Source organism: Peromyscus californicus, unplaced genomic scaffold (genome assembly GCF_007827085.1).
Source record: "Peromyscus californicus insignis strain IS unplaced genomic scaffold, ASM782708v3 Scaffold_20__1_contigs__length_68692818, whole genome shotgun sequence".
Lineage (NCBI taxonomy): Eukaryota > Metazoa > Chordata > Mammalia > Rodentia > Cricetidae > Peromyscus > Peromyscus californicus.
Window position 1 is genome coordinate 40862085 of NW_026294503.1, and position 19495 is coordinate 40881579.

General features: G+C 44.6%; 1 protein-coding gene across 1 annotated transcript; it reads right to left on the reverse strand.

Moving 5' to 3' along the window:
- Positions 1-312: 312 nt before the first annotated feature.
- On the reverse strand, positions 313-6588 carry Ccdc166 (coiled-coil domain containing 166). Its single transcript, XM_052748065.1, has 2 exons — positions 3769-6588; positions 313-3680 (listed from the first exon to the last, which is right to left on the reverse strand). Exons 1-2 carry the CDS (start codon positions 4198-4200, stop codon positions 2718-2720), a joined length of 1395 nt encoding a protein of 464 aa, XP_052604025.1. The 5' UTR covers positions 4201-6588; the 3' UTR covers positions 313-2717.
- Between the last annotated feature and the right edge of the window lie 12907 nt (positions 6589-19495).

Consider the following 19495-nt stretch of genomic DNA (forward strand, 5'->3'; position numbering starts at 1 on the left):
GCCCCATACAAAGGAAGAGGGGAAACCATACTTTTTTTTTTTCTTTTTGAAACAGGGTTTCTCTGTGTAGCCCTAACTGTCCTGGAACTTGCTCTGTAGACCAGGCTGGCCTTGAACTCAAGAGATCTGCCAGCCTCTGCCTCCTGAGTACTGGGATTAAAGGTGTGCACCACCACTGCCCGGTAATACTTTTTTTTTTTTAAGGCACTTAAAGTATGAAAAGGTAGCTGAGTGTTTCATGACTTTTCCTGGAAAGCTGTATGAGTTACTTTTTTTTGTTGCTGTGATAAAAAAAAAAAAAAGTGACCAAAAGCAACTTAAGGAAGAGTTTATTTTGACTTACAGTGCCAGAGGAAGAAGAGTCCACGAGTCAAGGAGGCACGGCAGTAGCAGCAGGAAGCTGAGAACGCACGTCCTCAACCACAAGCACTAAGCAAAGACAGAGTTGGAAGTAGGATGAGGCTTTTAATCGAAAAGCCTGCCTCCAATGTGCATTTCCTCTAGCAGGGCGGTAACCTCCCCAACCTCCCCAAACAGCGCCACCAACTGGACACCAAGCACTCAAGCAGCCGAGCCCGGGGGGAACATTTCTCACTCGAATCACCCCAGAGGCCGCGGTACTCACCGTACTCACCAGACACCAGCCACCCCCGAGAGATCAAAGGAAGGATGCCATTCGAGTCCAGCCTGGCCAACCAGTCTTTGACTCATTTTACAGCAGCTGCATAATGGAAAAGCTTCACGCCTGGTCCCACCTTCACTTAACACCTCTCCCCTACACTAGCACTTCTCGGGCCCGCTTGCAGCTGGGGCAGTATTAGACACAGTTGGAGGCTGGCAGCAGGGAGCAGCCAGGATCTTAGACGTGGTCTGATGACCCACCCCCTTCACAGGGAATGTTGGTAGGCTTGATTTAGTGAGAGTGCCTGGCCTCTCAAAATCAGCCCAGATGGCAGTAGTAATATTTAGCAAGTGTATCACACTGAGGTTGCAGCGTCTGAGGGGTGGGAGATGGCTCACTGGATAAAGAACTTGCTAGGCAAGCGTGAGGATCCAAGTTTGGAGCCCTAGCACTCACCTAAAAAGGCTGGATGAGCATGTGGCCCACCCATCATCTAGAGTTTGGGAGGTGGAGACAGGGCTGCTGGGGCAAGCTGGCTAGCTGGACTAGCCAAGGTTCAGCAAGAGACCCTGTCTCATTAATCACAGAGAGTGATTAAGGAAGACCCAATGATGTTGAACTCCGGCCTTCACAAGCACACCCGTATGCATGCACACTTCCTTCTAGACATACATAGCACATCCAAGGGAGATTTCAGTATCTGATGTTGGATCTGACAGAGAGGGATGGTCATGAGGCTGTTCTTGGGCAGTAGGACGTACTCCCACACGGCCTAACGCTCCTCTCATCATTCAGTAATTCTGTAGGTCCTGGAACTTGACTGTTGTCTACAAGACTACATGTAGGGAGCTGGAAAGATGGCTCAGTGATAAGTAAGCAGTTGCTGCTCTTGCCGAGGACCCAGCTTTGGTTCCCCAAACCCACACCATGGCTCACAACCATCTGTAACTCCAGTTCCTGGGGATCAGCCACCCCCTTTGACAAGGCTTGCACATGGTACATATATATACATGAAAGTAAAACACATGCACGCACACACACACACACACACAGCCTGTTGAACTCAGGACCTCCAGAAGAGCAACCAGTGCTGAGCCATCTCTCCAACCCCTAAAAAAATTGTTGTTTTTAAATACAGTTTTGTTGCTGGGTGGTGGTAGAGCACACCTTTAATCCTAGCACTTGAGAGGCAGAGGCAGGTGGATCTCTGAGTTCAAGGCCAGCTTGATCGACATAGAGAGCCCCTGTCTCAAAACAAACAACAACAACAACAAAAAGCAAAACAAATATAAAAGGACAGGACAATGGATTGCAAGATGTGACCCAGGAAAGGGGCATAGGTAGCTATGGACACCAGTGACGAAATCTGATTGCCCAGTATAATTTTGTTGATAGTATTTTCTCCAGGGTGAATTTCCTAATTGTGATTGTGTCTTGAAGAAATATTGGACAAGGCTAGGGATGTAGCTCAGGTTTGTTTATCACGCATGTGGCCCTGGTTCAACCCCAGCACCAGAAAAAAACAGGCCAAAGTTCTAGCCAGTAAACACACAGAGTTGTGTTTAAAATTAAGGGGCACAACTGTCTCCAGCAGAATCCCAGATGATTCAAAGACCCAAACATAACCTGTATCCATCCCTGTTTGTCGAGATTGTGGCAATGGGAATTTCCGCATAATTCTCGCAGTCTTCCCTAAATTGGAAAATACGTATTTTTAAATGACTGGGAAAGCCCCAGTAGGTTCTCCTGTGGTGATGGGGACAACTGTCTTCTGCAGAAATTCCCTTGAAATTGACACTACTCAACTTCCCCTGAGCACAGCCCCAGCCTGCCTTGCTGGCTCCCTACCCAGGTTGGCTGTTGGTGGAAGGACATCGAATTCCAGCAGACAAGGAGACATCAAGCTCCCTTGTATCACACATGGCAGGCCTCTGCGCCCCTCCTCTGCACACCTGAAATACAGGGGCAGCGAACCAGGCAGGCGCCATCATGGGGTTTATTTTACATTTTTATTAACACCTTTATGTACCGAGAAAGCTTTCAGGGTATGCTTCTCCCACCTCATAGTCCTACTGGCCTCCCCGCTGCCGTAGGTTTAGGCTTGCCCCAAGACACCTTCTGTGGCATCATCATCAGTGTTTGCTGTCTCCTCCGGTTGTGGGCTGAGAGGGACTCGATCCTGCGACAGAACAGGGAGAAGCTTGGAGCTAGACTTTGCAGAGATGTCAGTCTCTTGAGAGAACTCACGCAAGGAAGGCTGTGGAGAGATCCGAGAGCTCTTGCGCGACCGCGGCTGCAAGACAGAAGTAGCTGACGAGACAGCCAGGGATGGAACCCTGGAGTTCTTTCTTGACTTGGTCAGGGACGAGATACGCGAGCCCGGGTGCGAGGGAGTCAGGGATGGGGGGCGGGATCCCGGACGTGATGGACTCAGGAGAGCAACCACAGACCCAGCCTTCCGAGACTGGGGCTGAGAAGACTCAAAAGACTTTACCGAAGGAGTCAGGGAGGTTCGGTATGACTGGGCCAACGACGAGGCCCGGGAGGCCACACGTGATTGGGCTATAGCCTGGGCGCCTAAAGTTGCATAGGATGATTCCAACACGGTGGCAAGTGACCCGATGCGCAAGTTGGGATGGTGGATTTGGGGCGGCTGCCAGAGTGGTGGCCCCCCGGGACCCCGGTGCAGCCAGCCGTGCACACACTGCAGGTTCCGCACGTCTTCGTGCTCCCTGCGCAGCTGCTCCCGCTGCTCTTTCAGGTGTAGTTTCAAATCCTGCAGTACCTGGGCCCGGATGAGAAGCCTCAGGAGTTCAAGTCGGAGACGCCCATTGTCGGCCCTGATGCCCTGTGTGTGAGCAATGAGGGCACGCGCCGCCTCCCGCTCTGAGCGGCGCGTCAGGGACTGCACTTGCAGGCGCGCCTCGCGCTCAAAAGCGGACTTGTCCTCCTGGAAGCGTCGCTTCACCCGGTGGAGGAGCTGCGTGTGCTCCACGCGCATGTGCAGCAGCTCACGCTCCAGGGTCCGGATTCGCGCCAGCTGCTCCAGCTGCAATTCCTGCAGCGGGGGGCGCGGATCAGCTCACAGGTGGGAGCGCGCCCATCCCTCTCGACCCCGCCCGGTCCGCGGGGGCGCGCTCACTGGCCTTGTAGGGCTGCAGCTCCTGCACCTGCTGGGCCATGTTTTCCGCGCGCATCTTCATTTCCAGCAGCTGTGCACGCACCCCGTCCTCGCGCCCGAGGTAAAGCGACGCCAGCTCGGCTCGTTGCCACCGAATCTGCGCCAGGTCCATGCGGTTCTGGTCCTCGAGGCGCACGATGGTGTTGGCGCAGCGCTGCGCGTGCGCGCTCACGTAACTGGCGTAAAGCCGGTTTTCTTCGCGCAAGCGCTTCGCCTCTTGGTTCAAGAACGCATTGTCCTGCATCACCTGGTCCACCCGCTTCTCACAGGCCACTAGATTCTCTGAGAGCAGCGAGTACTCGCGCTGCAGGTACTGCGCGCGCTCGGAGAGCGGGGCCTCTGCATTGTCGCTCACCTGCTTGTGAGCGCTTGTCCCGCGCTTCTTCTTGGGCGCCATGGCTTGAGGCCCGGGCTAACCCGCTCCCTCAGCTCAGCTACCCCCTTTCCTTACCCCGAAAATTCTGGAGAACTACACCCTAGGTTCAGGGACGAGTCTTCGGTTTATACAGTTCAGAGCAGGCAGGATTAGAGATCAGAAAGCATAGTGGCCAACCTGTGTCTGAGGGCTGGCTCCAGACCTCGGCTGTCGCATCCTGGCGCGTGCATCTAGGAATGTTGATGTTCAACCCGCGCAACCTCTATGGAGACAGAATTAAGTCGCTGTCCCCCACCCACCCCATTCTGTTGCTCTGGCAACAGCTTGATCCAATCTTTCATTCCCTGCCGTTTCTTATATCCTTGCATGATTCTGCAGGGGTATAGTCGCAGTCAGGTAAACGGTCAGCTTCAAGACATTGAACTAACTTCCACGTCCCCATCCCCCACTCGCCAGGGTCTTAGGGCTCTTGCTGTCACTCCACCAGGGACTCTTCAGGTCCCACAGCATAAGGGGATTCTTTCCCATGCTCCCTCCATCCAGCTTCGAGCCGAACCCTTCCCTGCCTGTCCTTGTGAAGTCTATTTCAGGGAAGTACATTTTTTTTTTCCTTCTTGTCTAGCGTAATTCCCATCGCAAATTTCTCAGTTTTCTGGGACTCAAGATCTCATCCCTTTCCTTTTCACGGGCATAGTCGCTTAGTAGATTGTAATTTTTCAACCTATGATAAACTAAAAAGGGCCCCATGTAAGAAGGTGCCAGGATCTAGCGAGGGAAGACGGGGACCTAGTGCCTCCTTGTCTGTGATTAATTAGTGAGCGCTTAATGTCCCTCACATTAAAACTTATATGGAGTAATCTTTTTTTGTTGGTTTTTTTCGAGGCAGGGTTTCTCTGTGTAGCTTTGGAGCCTATTCTGAAACTCGCTCTGTAGACCTGGCTGGCCTCGAACTCACAGAGATCCACCTGGCTCTGCCTCCTGAGTGCTGGGATTAAAGGCATGCGCCACCACTGCCTGGCTGGAATAATCTTTTTGTACACTTCCAAAATGTGTCTTTACCAAGGAGCCTTCTGATGGGATTAATAAAGAGCTAATGGCCAATTTATAGCTAGACAGGTAGAGGTTAGGTAGGACTTGTGGACAAAAAGAGAGCTAAGGGGAAGAAGGAGGGTGGGGTCTCAAGGCAGACACGGAGGAAGCAGATGAACATGCCAAGCTGTAGAAAGGTACTGCCATGTGGTAGAGAGTAGATAAGAAAACTTAGGATGTAAGAGCTAGTTAGTAACAAGCCTAAGATATTGGCTGAGCATTTATAATTAATAATAAGTCTCAGTGTGGTTATCTAAGAGCCAGCTGGTGGGACAGAGCTGAATGGAGGCCCTGATGGAAAACTCTACCCACAAAAAATGGACCTTGTTTGTACATTTTTTTGGCCAGCACACTTTTCCCTGAGGCTTGTCCATCACACAGCTCAGCATCTTCTTAACTTTCTTTCCGAATAGAATAGACATCTAGAGGGCATAAGGGGTACACCAGGGATTTGATGTCTCCCTTTTTGCTATTAACTCTCCATAGACAGCATCCTTACAGGATTCACTCTTGACTAGAAAACCTGAGCTGTCTGCCAGTCTGCTAGTGGATGCTGGAGGTGTCGGTTCAGTGGGGGCATGCTGGTTTAGCAGAATGGTGACAGTAACATGTAGAGCACTGCTTGCCAAAGGTGTTCTGATTCCGTTGGCTGTGCAGGTTCTTAACCATCACCGTGTCAAGCAAAAGGTCAACAGCAAAGATCAAGAGGTGCCCTCAGCAACACGATGCCCAGTGTGTTTTCAAGGTTTGACCAATCACGAGGAGGTAAAGGAAACCTTTAATGTGATCTGCTAGAACCGGCCTGGCTTCCTGGACAAGGAAGAGTTGCATGGTGTCCCTGCTTCACTGGAGGGAAATCTAGCTGATGGCTATCTGGACACCGTGAGGAACGAGGCACCAGGCTCCGTCAATCTCACCGTGTCCCTCACTATGGTTGGTGAGAAGTTGGTGGACACAGATGCCGACGAGGTCATGAGGGATGCTTGCTTTGATGAAGAAGTGACTAGCCCAGAAAGACTTAGGGAGCTGCTGACATCCATGGGTGATTGTGTACAGTGGAGGAGGTGGGTGAACTGAACAGAGCAGCCCCTGGTGGGAAGAAGGGATTCCAGCTACATGGAGTTCACATGCATCCTTCAAAAGGGAGTAAAAGACAAAGATGATCGGGTTCTAGACAGACAAATAGACTAACATTCCTTCTGCCACTTGGGGTATTTCTGAGATTTTTTTTAAAAAGATTTATTTATTTATTATGTATACAGTGTTCTGTCTACATATGTGCCTGCATGCCAGAAGAGGGCACCAGACCTCATTATGGATGGTTGTGAGCCACCATGTGGTTGCTGGGATTGAACTCAGGACCTCTGGAAGAGCAGCCAGTGCTCTTAACCACTGAGCCATCTCTCCAGCCCTGAAATTGCATTATTATTATTATTATTATTATTATTATTATTATTATTATTATTATTTATTGGTTTTTCAAGACAGGGTTTCTCTGTGTAGCTTTGCGCCTTTCCTGGAACTCGCTTTGTAGATCAGGCTGGCCTCGAACTCACAGAGATCCGCCTCGCTCTGCCTCCCGAGTACTGGGATTAAAGGCGTGCGCCACCACCGCCCGGCGTCTGAGATTTTTTTGTCCTTAGCATTTCAGCTTTTTTTGCTTTCCTTGTTTTGTATTTATTCCTAACCATTTTAGGGCACATGAATCTAATCAGACTGGAAACAGGACTTTCTGTCATTTTGAACAGTTTAGTTTACAGGCACTCCTATCTCTCCCAGATAACTGCAGCCCACACAGAGCCATTTTTCCCCCCAGAAGTTCTTCACTCAATTTTTCCCCCCAAATGATAAACTTTTTAAATGTGAGTAGTCCTCTAGAGCCTTTTAAACACCCTGGGGCTGTGTATCTGTTTCTCCTCCTGTTAGAAACCTCAGCCTGCAAGACAGCTCTGATGGACAGTTGGTGTCTGCACCTGTTGTCTGCACACCCAGTACCAACTTCTGTCTTCATTAGGGTTTCTGTTGCTGTTTCCTTTTATAAAGGAAAACATTTAATTGAGTGCCTTACATTTTCAGAGGTTTAACCCATTATCATTATGGTGGGACATGGCAGCATGCAGACAAATATGGTGCCGGAGAAGGAGCTGAGAATTCTACATCTTTGATCCACAGGCAACAGGAAACGAACTGAACACTGAGCATGACTTGAGCATATATAAGCCCTCAAAGCCCACCCCCACAGTGACACACTTCCTCTAACAAGGCCATACCTATTCCAACAAAGCCATACCTCCTAATAGTACCACTCCCTATGAGTTTACAGGGGCCAATTACATTCAAATTACCACATTCCACTCCATGGCCCCCATAAACTTGTAACAATATCATGGTGCAAAATGCATTTAGTCTAACTTCAAAAGTCCCCATAGTTTATAACAGTGTCAACAATGTTTAAAAGTCCAAAGTTTCTTAGTAGAATTTCTGCTCAGGTCTGTCTGCACTTGCTAGGTATGGATGGATTTGAAGATCCTTGAATTTAATGAAACCACATTTAAACAAAGATTTTAGTAACCCTCCAATTGTGTAATTTTTCCTGGGAAACATGAACCAAGGACCACAGAAACCGTTCCACCCAAGTCTAGCTTCATGAACCAATGAGTTTCTTGGGGCTACTTACCAGAACATGAACCAACAAAGACAACTGCATCACCAAAAAGTCCACCCCAGCATGGGTGAAGACCCAGGAAATCTGCATCCCTGGAAGCCCCTACAGGACTTGCAGATGGCTTAATAGGAGAGTCTTATGGCTCTGAGTGAAGGCACAAAGGGGGCTGGTATAACCTGGGGAGGGGGAGTCTCGCTGTGAATGAGCAATGGGACTTGAGTAACCTTGCCAGAGGCACTGTGAATCTTGTAAGTTTCAGATTTCTGGAACCTGTAAGTTTTGTTTGCTTCCTGAGTATGGTAGTTTGAATGTAATTGGCCCTCATATGATCATTGGAAGTGGCATTATTAAGAGGTGTGGCTTTGTGGAGTAGGTGTGGCCTTGTTGGACGAAGTGTGCAGGCTTTGAGGTCTCATATATGCTCAAGCTACTCCTAGTGAGATAGTCCACTTCCCGTTGCCTTCTGATCAAGATGCAGCCACCACCATTTCTGCCTGCAGGCCATCATACTCGCTGCTGTGATGATAATGGACTAAACCCCTGAGTTGTAAGCCACCCCCTCAAGTAAATGTTTTCCTTTATACGAGTTACTGTGGTCATGGTGTCTCTTCACAGCAATAGAAACCCTAACGAAGACACTGAGCTTTAGGAGTAGCCCTCCCTCCAAGAGGGAATGTTACAGTTCTGTGGAATTTGCTGTACTACAAAGCATTTTTTTTTTTTTTTTGGTTTTTCGAGACAAGGTTTCTCTGTGTAGTTTTGGTGCCTTTCCTGGATCTCGCTCTGTAGACCAGGCTGGCCTCGAACTCACAGAGATCCACCTGCCTCTGCCTCCCAAGTGCTGGGATTAAAGGCGTGTGCCATCACCACCCACCACCACCACCACCACCACCACCACCACCACCACCATCGCTGCATTTTAAAAAAAAAAAATGTTTTGAGAACTTGCTGTTACTAGTTAGGCCTGGCTGGGTAGGTTTGGCCAGGTAACGGAGGCATTACCTCCTCATAAAAACCCATAAACAGAGCTTGGTGTCATTGATCCTGTAATCTTAGCACTTGAAAGGCGGTGGCAGAGGGGGCAAGGGGTTCAAGGCTCGCCTGTTCTCCACGAGTCCCTGTCTCAAAAAAAAAAAAATGTGTAAGTAAAAAATAAAAAAAGAAATGATACTAAGTTTGGGGGCTGGTGAGATGGCTCAGCAGGACTTGCCATGAGTCTGATGACCAGAATTTGGTTGCTGGAACCCACATGATGCAAGCTGTCTGGTAATTTTTTTTTTCATATTTGGTACACACAAATAAATACCAAATTTCAAGACAAGGAAGAATCTCTTTTAGTATTAATATTGAAAGCAACTTGACTCTTTATGAGAGTCTTGGAAAAGCAACTAGATGTTGGTCTGAAAAACTACCTTTTTAATATGAAAGCGGAACCTAATCTGTTACAGAATATTGGGAAAAGACAAAAAAAAAAAAAAAAAAAAAAACTGGGCAAGTCATCAGTCTATGCCCCGTCTATGATGGGTCTGTTATATATGACTGTCCTCCAGCTCAAACAGCCATCTTCAGGAGTTCAGCCATGCCCACCTGCAAAAGATCACTCTGGCAGGACTTCCTGACTGTCTACACCCCTTCCTAGAGGTTCAAAGACAGTCGTGGGACCCTCACCTGAATCTGCAGCTACTCCATACCACCTGCTGTGTGCAATTCTGCGTAATCTGGCCTCAGGGTGAGGCTAAAGGCTATAGGGAAGGAAGGACTAGGGGAGAGGTCTCTGTCTAAGGGCTGTGGGAAAGCTGCCCTGTTGGGTAAGACTTTCCAATGCAGCCTTGTGGTGAGGGTTGGACCCACACTCCACTAAACAATCCCTCACCCATGCTCTGTCAGGAAGCCCAATAAACCCAGTGGTTCCCCAGAGTGAACTTTGGTAGAATTGTGCTTTGGTTTGTTATTGAATCTTAGGAGGAAAGAGAGATATGTTGCTTATGTCCTGGAAGGAATTTTTGTGTGGGGGTGAGGTGCTCTATTCTCATGACCTGTTCCTATGCAGGTCAGGGCAACTGATACAAGTTTTAACCGACTTTTATGTGACGTGGGACAAAAGAAAAACAAAAATTAAGGGACTATTCTATTGCCACTAACCTCATAATCCTTTGGTTTTATTTTGATTCTTTTTTTTTTTTTTTTTTTTTTTTTGGTTTTTCAAGACAGGGTTTCTCTGTGTCGCTTTGGTGCCTGTCCTGGAACTCGCTTTGGAGACCAGGCTGGCCTCGAACTCACAGAGATCTGCCTGGCTCTGCCTCCCGAGTGCTGGGATTAAAGGCGTGCGCCGCCACCGCCGCCGCCGCCACCACCACCACCACCACCACCACCACCACCACCCGGCTTATTTTGATTCTTTAAAGCTTTCCTTAAGGTATAAATAGTATCTCAAAATTTATAAGATTAATATATATTAACATATATAACATATATATATGTTATACTTTTTGTCATGATATTAATGGTCATATAGAGCACTAACTACTTCTAGAAAAAGGCTTCATCTAGCTTCCTGTACATGATTTCAGGTTTGAGTCTCTATCAGGTAACTAGGAATTAAGTTTTTGTACTCTGGATGAACATAACAAATATTGATCCTTTAACCTCTCTGAGAGCTGCTGTATATGAGATTTAAAATGTTTAAGTTTTCTGCAGTGAACCATGACCATGTCTTTTAAAGTCTCCAAAAGGAGGATGGGGCCCCACAATGACAATTAAATCAGGACTATGATGACACCACTAAGCTGACAAACACCACCTGAAGATCGGCTTTGGACTACAAACTGCTCAGTACAGTCTCAAGGTGGCTAGCTGAGATGATCCAGCCTCACAGACTGCTCTAGCCAGGACTTGAGATAAGCCCTGCATTTTCCCATTACACAGAGACTGGATAGCAAATGATATAGCTAGCTCTCCCAGGAACTGATAATTATCCCAATTTTTTTTTCAGGATCCCCTAAAGATGCTGTTGCCCTCAGATAGCAAGAAGTAATTTTAAGAACACAATGCCCACATTACCAAGAGGTGGAGTGGACAGTTTTTGGTCGTTCAGTGGGTTATGGATAATTATCATTGTGTAGGGTGGTTGGTTACAAGTTGTTATTGGTCACGGTCAGGAAAAAAGCTGAACAAAGGAGATTGTAGTGGGTAGCCATTCCAGCTTTGATCTGGAAGTTCCAACCCCCATTGAGACTTCGGCAACTGTCACGCCTACAAGGTGGGGCCAAGGGAGGCGCCTGGGGACCCGAGAGCTGGATCGGCGGGCACTCTCTCTGTTGCGGGACCCTGGACTGGAGAGGTGGACCGAGCAGAGCTCCAGAGAACACCGCTGGACTGTGATACACCTTCCCCAGACTCCGCGACCTACCTATTCCTTAATTTGTAAGTTACGCCATTAAATAAATCTCCTTTTAACTACGTGGAGTGGCCTTAATAATTTCACCAATATCTGGCGCCCAACGTGGGGCTCGAACCCACGACCCTGAGATTAAGAGTCTCATGCTCTACCGACTGAGCTAGATAAGTTTTTCTAATAGCAATCTCAGAAGTCTCCAGAAGGAAGATGGGGCCCCAACAACAACTCTACCCAATCCAGAATGATGCCATGGTAATCATCATCATACTACACTTATTACCGGAATTTCAGACAATCTTACCCATTACTCTAAGACTTACTGCAGAACCTACAGTTAGTCTAACTGAGATTTAACTATCTGAGCTTTCTCACAGTACCCAACAGAGATAACATCACCCCCTAAACAGCAGGAAGCAATTCTAAGAAAATGACGCCCCTTCTCCCTTAGGTTTCATAATTCTCAGGGTTATGGATGATGGTTATAGGGTTGGGGGTGGAAGGAAATATTAAACTCAGTATTCCAAAAAAAAAAAAAGAAAAGAAGAAATGGAATGGATAGGTATAAGATATTATGGTAGATTATTATGTATACTAGTAAACAAATTTAGTAAAATAGTAGCCTTAAATAATTTGCACTGTAATTTGCACTGTTATGGGTTCTTATATGTTGATACAAATGTAAACTATTTTTATATTCCTGTTTAAGATAATTTGTATATTGATACAAATACGGAACTATATTTGTTATAATGTACATATATTTCTACTCTTATTTGAAATACTTGTATATTGATACAAATGTAAATTTATATCTGTCATACTTTATGTAGGTTCTACTTCTGTTTAGGATATTCGGTATATTGATATATATTTAAGATTATTGTCATATTGCATATCGCACTATATACTCCTACCTCTGTTATAACATCTTGTGTATTGTCACAATTTTGAAGTCATTGTTCTTTACCATACACTTGCTTATAGACTGTTTACCTTGTTTACGTGAAGCCTTAGTCCTTAGGTTATTTCGGTAGATAAGACTTATAGATTTATAGTCACCTATGCTTGTCATCTCTATAGTTACGTTAGTTAGGTTATCCAGATTTACGGATACATAGGTCAGATGGACAGGTAATCTTCAAACACTTCATAGACCTAGAGAATATGGCATTTAAATAACTTAGAATTCTGTTGATGTGAGACATAATTGCTCCTGGCTGCACCAATTTGATCCCGAGAGAATGTTGGGCTTCTAAGACATTTCCATTTGGAAGTTTGTCTTCTTGGCACAAAATGGCCTACTGGGCAAAGAACTGCTCTTGCCTCGACGGCTGACAGTACTAATGCAATGCTATCCTTTCTGGACAAGCGGGACACAAGGAAAGCGACCACTGTACTCTGCCAAGACAGGGTAAGATGGTCTTTCAGAATTCCTGCTTCTGAAAATGGTCTGTCAGATACTTTAGGCCTGTAGCCAATTTGAATGCACCAACAATGCTGAGAAACATTAGGTGACTGTCCAGGCTGCCAGCTGTCTCCGTCTACTCTCGCAAGATTCCCGAAAGTTGCTTGCATCCATCTACCATTTCTCAGGTACCATTATATTCCTTCTCAGGTCTTTGATGGGATTGAAGACTAGCAGTTATAGTTACAACTTAGTAGATAGAACATATTAAGTATTAGATTCAGGTTCTTTAGGATAGGACACCTTTTGGAATGATCTTTGTAACATGCCATTTACCTATGCTCTATACTTCTCTGGACTTTAGTATGTGTTTCTTGCTTGATATTGTTTGCATTGGTTGTACTTCCATCTTATCTAGGTCATTATCCCTCATTATTCCTGGACAATATTTGATAACCATTCCTTTGTATATAGTCTTGTATTAGGTTAGAACTTTCTTTTTTTTTTTTTTGGGTTTTTCGAGACAGGGTTTCTCTGTGTAGCTTTGCGCCTGTCCTGGAACTCACTTGGTAGCCCAGGCTGGCCTCGAACTCACAGAGATCCGCCTGGCTCTGCCTCCCGAGTGCTGGGATTAAATAGAACTTTCTTATTTAGACAAAAAGGGGGAGATGTAGTGGGTAGCCATTCCAGCTTTGATCTGGAAGTTCCAACCCCCATTGAGACTTCGGCAACTGTCACGCCTACAAGGTGGGGCCAAGGGAGGCGCCTGGGGACCCGAGAGCTGGATCGGCGGGCACTCTCTCTGTTGCGGGACCCTGGACTGGAGAGGTGGACCGAGCAGAGCTCCAGAGAACACCGCTGGACTGTGATACACCTTCCCCAGACTCCGCGACCTACCTATTCCTTAATTTGTAAGTTACGCCATTAGGGGTGGTGCACGCCTTTAATCCCAGCACTTGGGAGGCAGAGCCAGGCAGATCTCTGTGAGTTCAAGGCCAGCCTGGTCTACAAAAAAAGTTCCAGGAAAGGCACAAAGCTACACTGAGAAACTCTATCTCGAAAAACCAAAAAAAAAAAAAAAAAAAAAAAAAAAAAAAAAAAAAAGAAAGAAAAAAAAGAAAAAAGAAAAGAAAAAAAAAACACCTTCTGCCTTATACCTGTGAAGAGGGTGGACCTTGGAACAAAGAACTCTGCCAAGCCCAGCAGAGACGGGGATCTCACACAGGACCCCACAAAACTACCAAGACTCCCTTCTCTTTTGAACATGGGGGAATCTTTAAGACAGAGTGTCTACCCCAACTTCCTCAGACCCAGACTTGAACCAAACACCTGTGAGACATTGAGGACAACCTGGAACCATTTCCCCTGATATGCTTCAGTTAAACTGTCCCTTCGTGAAGCCAAAGTCAGGGGAGGAACCTGAAGCCAGGAACCTGGAGGCAGAAACCGAAGGAAAAGGCACGGAGGAACACTGCTTACTGGCTTGCTCCCCATGGCTTGTCAACCTGCTTTCATATGGCACCCAGAACCAGCCCAGGGGTGGTACTGCCCACAGTGAGCTGGGCCCTCCCAAATCAATCTTTAATCAAGGAAATGCACCACAGATATTCCTAGAGGCCCGCCTGCAGAGGCACTTTCTCAATTAAGATTTCCTCTTCCCAGATGGCTCTAGTTTGTGAATGACAAAAAACTAATGTGCACATTCATTCATTTCTATTCCTTATTTTTTTTTTTTTTTTTTGTAATATGAGAAAACTCAGGTGATGTGTGAGGGAACATGAATGCCTGGTAAGAGGTTGAAAGGCTGCCCCCTTTGTTTTCTCAATTTCTTGCTCTATAGTAGAGAACAACAGATCCACCACCGATACAGAGGAGACCTAGGTACGTGGAAAACCACGTCTCTGGGCAAAGCTGCGTGTTCAGTTATGGTGTCATCTGTCTTGTCTCCAATCTATTGTTGTCCCCTTTAGTGAACAAGTGTCACCCCCTTTCGGCAGTTCTCCCCTGAAACTGAGGATAAGTTGATGGTATTAAGAAGATCTTCCCATACATAGATTTTACCATGAGCATGGGGTTCTGAGAAGGTGCCAGAATTGGTACATACGGTTAATATCCTTCCTTTTATTAATTTGAGTGTCTAAGTCAAGGCTATGCTATTTTGTCTTTGGATCTGAAATTCTGGGGTCAGAGAAGTCTTTTGTGCCTGTCTTGTTATAAAGCTACAGTTCTTTTTGTTTGTTGGGTTGGTTTGGTTTGGTCTTTCGGGATGGGGTTACTCCATATAGCTCTGGCTGTCCTGGAACTTACTCTGGCCTCGAACTCAGAGATCCACCTGCCTCTGCCTCCTGAGTGCTGGGATTAAAGGCGTGCGCCACCACTGCCAGGACAGGCACCAAAACTACACAGAGAAACCCTGTCTCGAAAAAAACAAAAAAACAAACAAACAAAAAAAAACTAAAAAAAAAAAATTGTGAGCCAATACCACCTGGTTTAAGCTGCAGTTTTTACACTGGCCTGGTGTTTGACACACCTGTGGGCAGAATAGCTGGCTAGAGTAGACACGGAGGCATCATCTGACTTACAGAATATGTACCTGACAGAACATGTTTCCCAGATCTGGGTTTAAGAACAAGTCATGAAACTCACTTGTAGAACAGAGGACAAAAATAAAATGGGTAAAAAATTGTGGGGCGTTTACCCAACCACCCCCACAGTTCCCCAGAGTTTTCTTGAGTGCGAGCAGCAGGAAATATTAGATAGAAGGATTTATTGCAGAGAATATCGCGGAGATAAACAGATAGAAAATAAAGGATAGCCTCGAGAGGGCCTGGAACCTTTTCCAACGGCCCCCGACTGTCTCTGCCCCAGGGTTTTTATAGAGACGCCAAGGGGTGGAGCAAAAGACCTCCTCCCCCAGCGCAGCCAAGTGCAGACCATCCCAGACACCTGCACTCAGGCCCGTGGTCCAATCATCCTTTCTATGCGGACCTGCTGGGTAAACCCACGAGGAACCCGAGAACGGGCTCCCACAGGTCCCCCTTTCTTAATATATGAAAAAACAACTATTAATGGCTTACAGCAATCTTCATAGCTGTTACACCTCCCAGTATGGGAGTAGAGGATGATAAAGATGGCATTTCTCTTTTGAATTAGGTCCAAGGTGACTACAGCAGTCTTAGCTGCCTCAAGCCCTTTCTAAGCCAAAAACTCTTAAAGCGACCACAAACTTAAAGAATCCCTTAGCTTCATCATTACCATTAACAGGTTAACATAAATATTGCTATACATAGCCACAATTCTCTCAATCTTACAACTCAAAGAAAACTCTTAACAGAACCATTTGAATTACCACATATGGTGCTATATATAGTTAACAATTTTCTCCGTCTTACAACTTTAACTCAATCATTTGAATTTTCTTGCTAACAGAACATAGGAAAAACTTCGATGTATTCACATCAAACTTAAATATTTCTTTAACTCCACAAAACCAGGGTGCATTAATATCAATAGGGTAAATATAATTTCTGCAAACAATTCAACCTCATAACTCCTCCTTTTCTTTCTAATTTTTAAAACAAAATCTCAAACCTAGTCTCAAACCTAGTTAGAAAACCCAAACTTTTCCGTTTAAACAGTTCCATTTGTAACACAAAACCAGTTCTGTAAGTAATTTCATTTTTACATAAACAGTTCCACAAAACAATTCATGAATCACCAATTAATAAAGCATATATGCATACACAAAACTGCATCTTGATTCTAGGTAGAAATAATAAATTTCTTCATTTAAACAGTTCCATTTTTAACCCAATTCCAGAAAACAGTTCCTAGGTCATTACTATAAGTAAACTCAAAATTGTCCCATTACAATGAAATCTCTATTGTTCATTTCATTTCTTAAGTCTTAAAATTCAAATGTTAAATTCTGGTATCAGTCTTCCAAATATTAATAAATCCATAAAAAATTTTTGTAGTTCTCATTTTAAGTTCAAAAAGTTCAAAAAGGTAAATTTTGGTATCAGGTTTTCACTTTCAAATATGAAGAGACGTTTTACAACCAAAACTTTTTGCTGTTAACAATTTTAGTTCAAACAAGCGTCTCTGAACTTATTCTCAAGCCAGAGACCTTTTTAGATACAGTAGTATTCTAAACCGCACCGTTTTTGATGTTAGCTCAGGTTTTTCTGTGTTGCGTCAATTTTCCACGGATCTCAGCTGTGGATGCCTTGTTGTGCTGGTTCTGGCATCTGCCATTCTTAGCTTCTTAGCGGCTTCTGGAACTTTTGAAAACCGCTCAGACTGCCTACTTTGCAGTCTTCTAGGACACTAACTTCTAGATCTCAGGTTTTTTCATCATATACATTAAGCATAGACTCACACTTAACATTTACACTTTTTTACAAACTCACATATAACATTTTTTGCAAAGCATTTAGACTCACATTCAACATTTACATGTTTTTACAAACTCACGTATAACATTATCATCTACTTATTTATACTCCTTAAGGAAACTATAGAACTACTTTAGCAAATATATTTCTTATTACTTATATATTTCTTATATTCATTCCATCTTATTCTTATTTAAACTTACATTTACAACTAGCATCTTTACTTCTTACAAGCTTATTACTATATGTCTTAAGATTACATTAGATACTTCTTGCAAGCTTATATTCTTAAAGGAACTCTATAGATCTATTTTACAAACTTATACAGGGCTACCATTAGCATATATTTAACTTAACAAACACCTAAAGATTTCTTTAACACAGATCTAACAAGACAGAATTTTTTCTACATATTTTCTACTTCTTACTCTTAATTATTATCATCTCTATTTGAAAGATTCTCTTAACTAGACAGGAATTACATACACCATTTCTAAACTTTAGAGTTTATAGTCAGCGTTGTTATAAAGCACTGGGATTTAGTGAGTGTTGTTATAGAATTGTGATAGTTGCTAGGGGACTGTAACCTTCCCAGGATCACGCCACACTCCAAAGTTGCCAGGTCTCTCAGCCGTTCCGGACCGGCAGAGATGCACTGTCAGCGGTAAATGGTTTTTAACTAGAGGCTGTCCCTTCACCCAAATCCATAATAGTTCCCCTAAGTGCTTCAATTCAGACAAGCGTTTCTATTACAGCAGTACTTTTGATTTGTTCTACCGAAAAACTTCACTTCACGCTGAGGGTGAAATTACCGTATTTAGCTGCTATAAAGCTCTTCGCCAAGTACTGCACAGCTATTAGGTGATATAAAGTATTTTTCTAAAGGAGCTGGTAAAGCCAAAAGCAGCACAGCTCCGAACTGTTTCCTCACTGTTTGCATTAACCAGTGACAAAACCTCAAACACTAATCGAGCCACTTTCATTCTGGTTCCTTTGTAGGAATGTCATTGGAGCTGACCTTTCTTAGTTCCACGCTCCTTAGGAAATGCTCCGGTAACCACCGAGCTTCATTCTCTTGTGAAAAACACAAACATGTCCTGGACCCCATATTAGCACAGGATCGGGACCCTTCCATAATCCCCAGCAGGGATCTTTCCATTTCTCATTACCCTCAGCTAAAGGACCAGGAAGATTGGCGTGAGCTCTAATATGGCCCACAAAGCATGGCAGCTTTCTTTTGTGAATAGCATCTTGAATTTATTGAAACATTTGACTTGATTGTTGTTAGTTCCAATATTTTCACCAAAACGGTTACTATTCAAAGGAGTCAAGAACATAGATGTTCTTTCATGAAACATACTCTTCATTAGCTTACTCTGAGAAAAAGCATTTTCAGGATTTAGTATTTTCACTTCATTAGCTTTAACTCCTGATGTTATTAGCAGCTGTGATATTTAGCATTGATTTCTTATAAGGAACTTTCAGGTGAAGCAACTCTTTTGTAAGACAGCTAGATTTTCTGAAGTTTGTTTCCCACCTATAAAGCAGTCATTTCTTTTTTGAATGCCTGTTTCCTTGTCTCCTTATTAGATTTGCAAAGGAATTACTCAAGGCAGGCCGTTTGTTCAAGAGGTAAATAATTTTTTTAATTTCAACATAAGTTTCTTCATATCTAAGACAACGTTCAGTGTATAAACTGCTCTTTTGCTTTCTTAAGGATTTGAAAGTGGCTTGTTTGCTCTTAAAGGTAGCTTTTTGTCTTCCAACTACTGTAAAAACTTTGCACAGCTATTAGGGTAAATAAGGCATTTTACCAATGGAGCCCCAAACTGCGAAGCACCTAGTTCCGTAGCCTTTCAATTTTTCATTGGAATTGACACTTAAACTCTTAGACGATTTTCCTCCTTATTCTTTTAAAAGCTGTATTTTAAGTTTACCATGAACGTATTTTCGAGCTGACAAGTGTTTCAGGGCAATGTCGCCATCTTTAGCGGAAAAACTACCTTTCCCAGAATGCATTTCCCTTATATCAGTCCAGAATATCATTTCCCTTATATCAGTCATTTCCCATAGTTCTTTTTGGGTCTGAGAGTCAACTGGTTCTTTTACCAGACTTGCTTACAAATTCTTGCCTGGGAGGTTTGAACAAAGTTTTTGCTTTTGCAACGGGAGATTTGAACAAGCATTTTACATTTTCAACTATGGCACATTGGGAGATTCCCATTCTCTCCTCAGCTGGCTTCAACAGGTGTTTTTTCCCTCAGGCCTTCACCTGGCCCAGTCCCCCAGTGGGTTGTATTTGCTTGTCGGGTGCTCAAGGACAGAGCTTATGCCAGAGGCAATCACCCCTCAGGGCTATACTC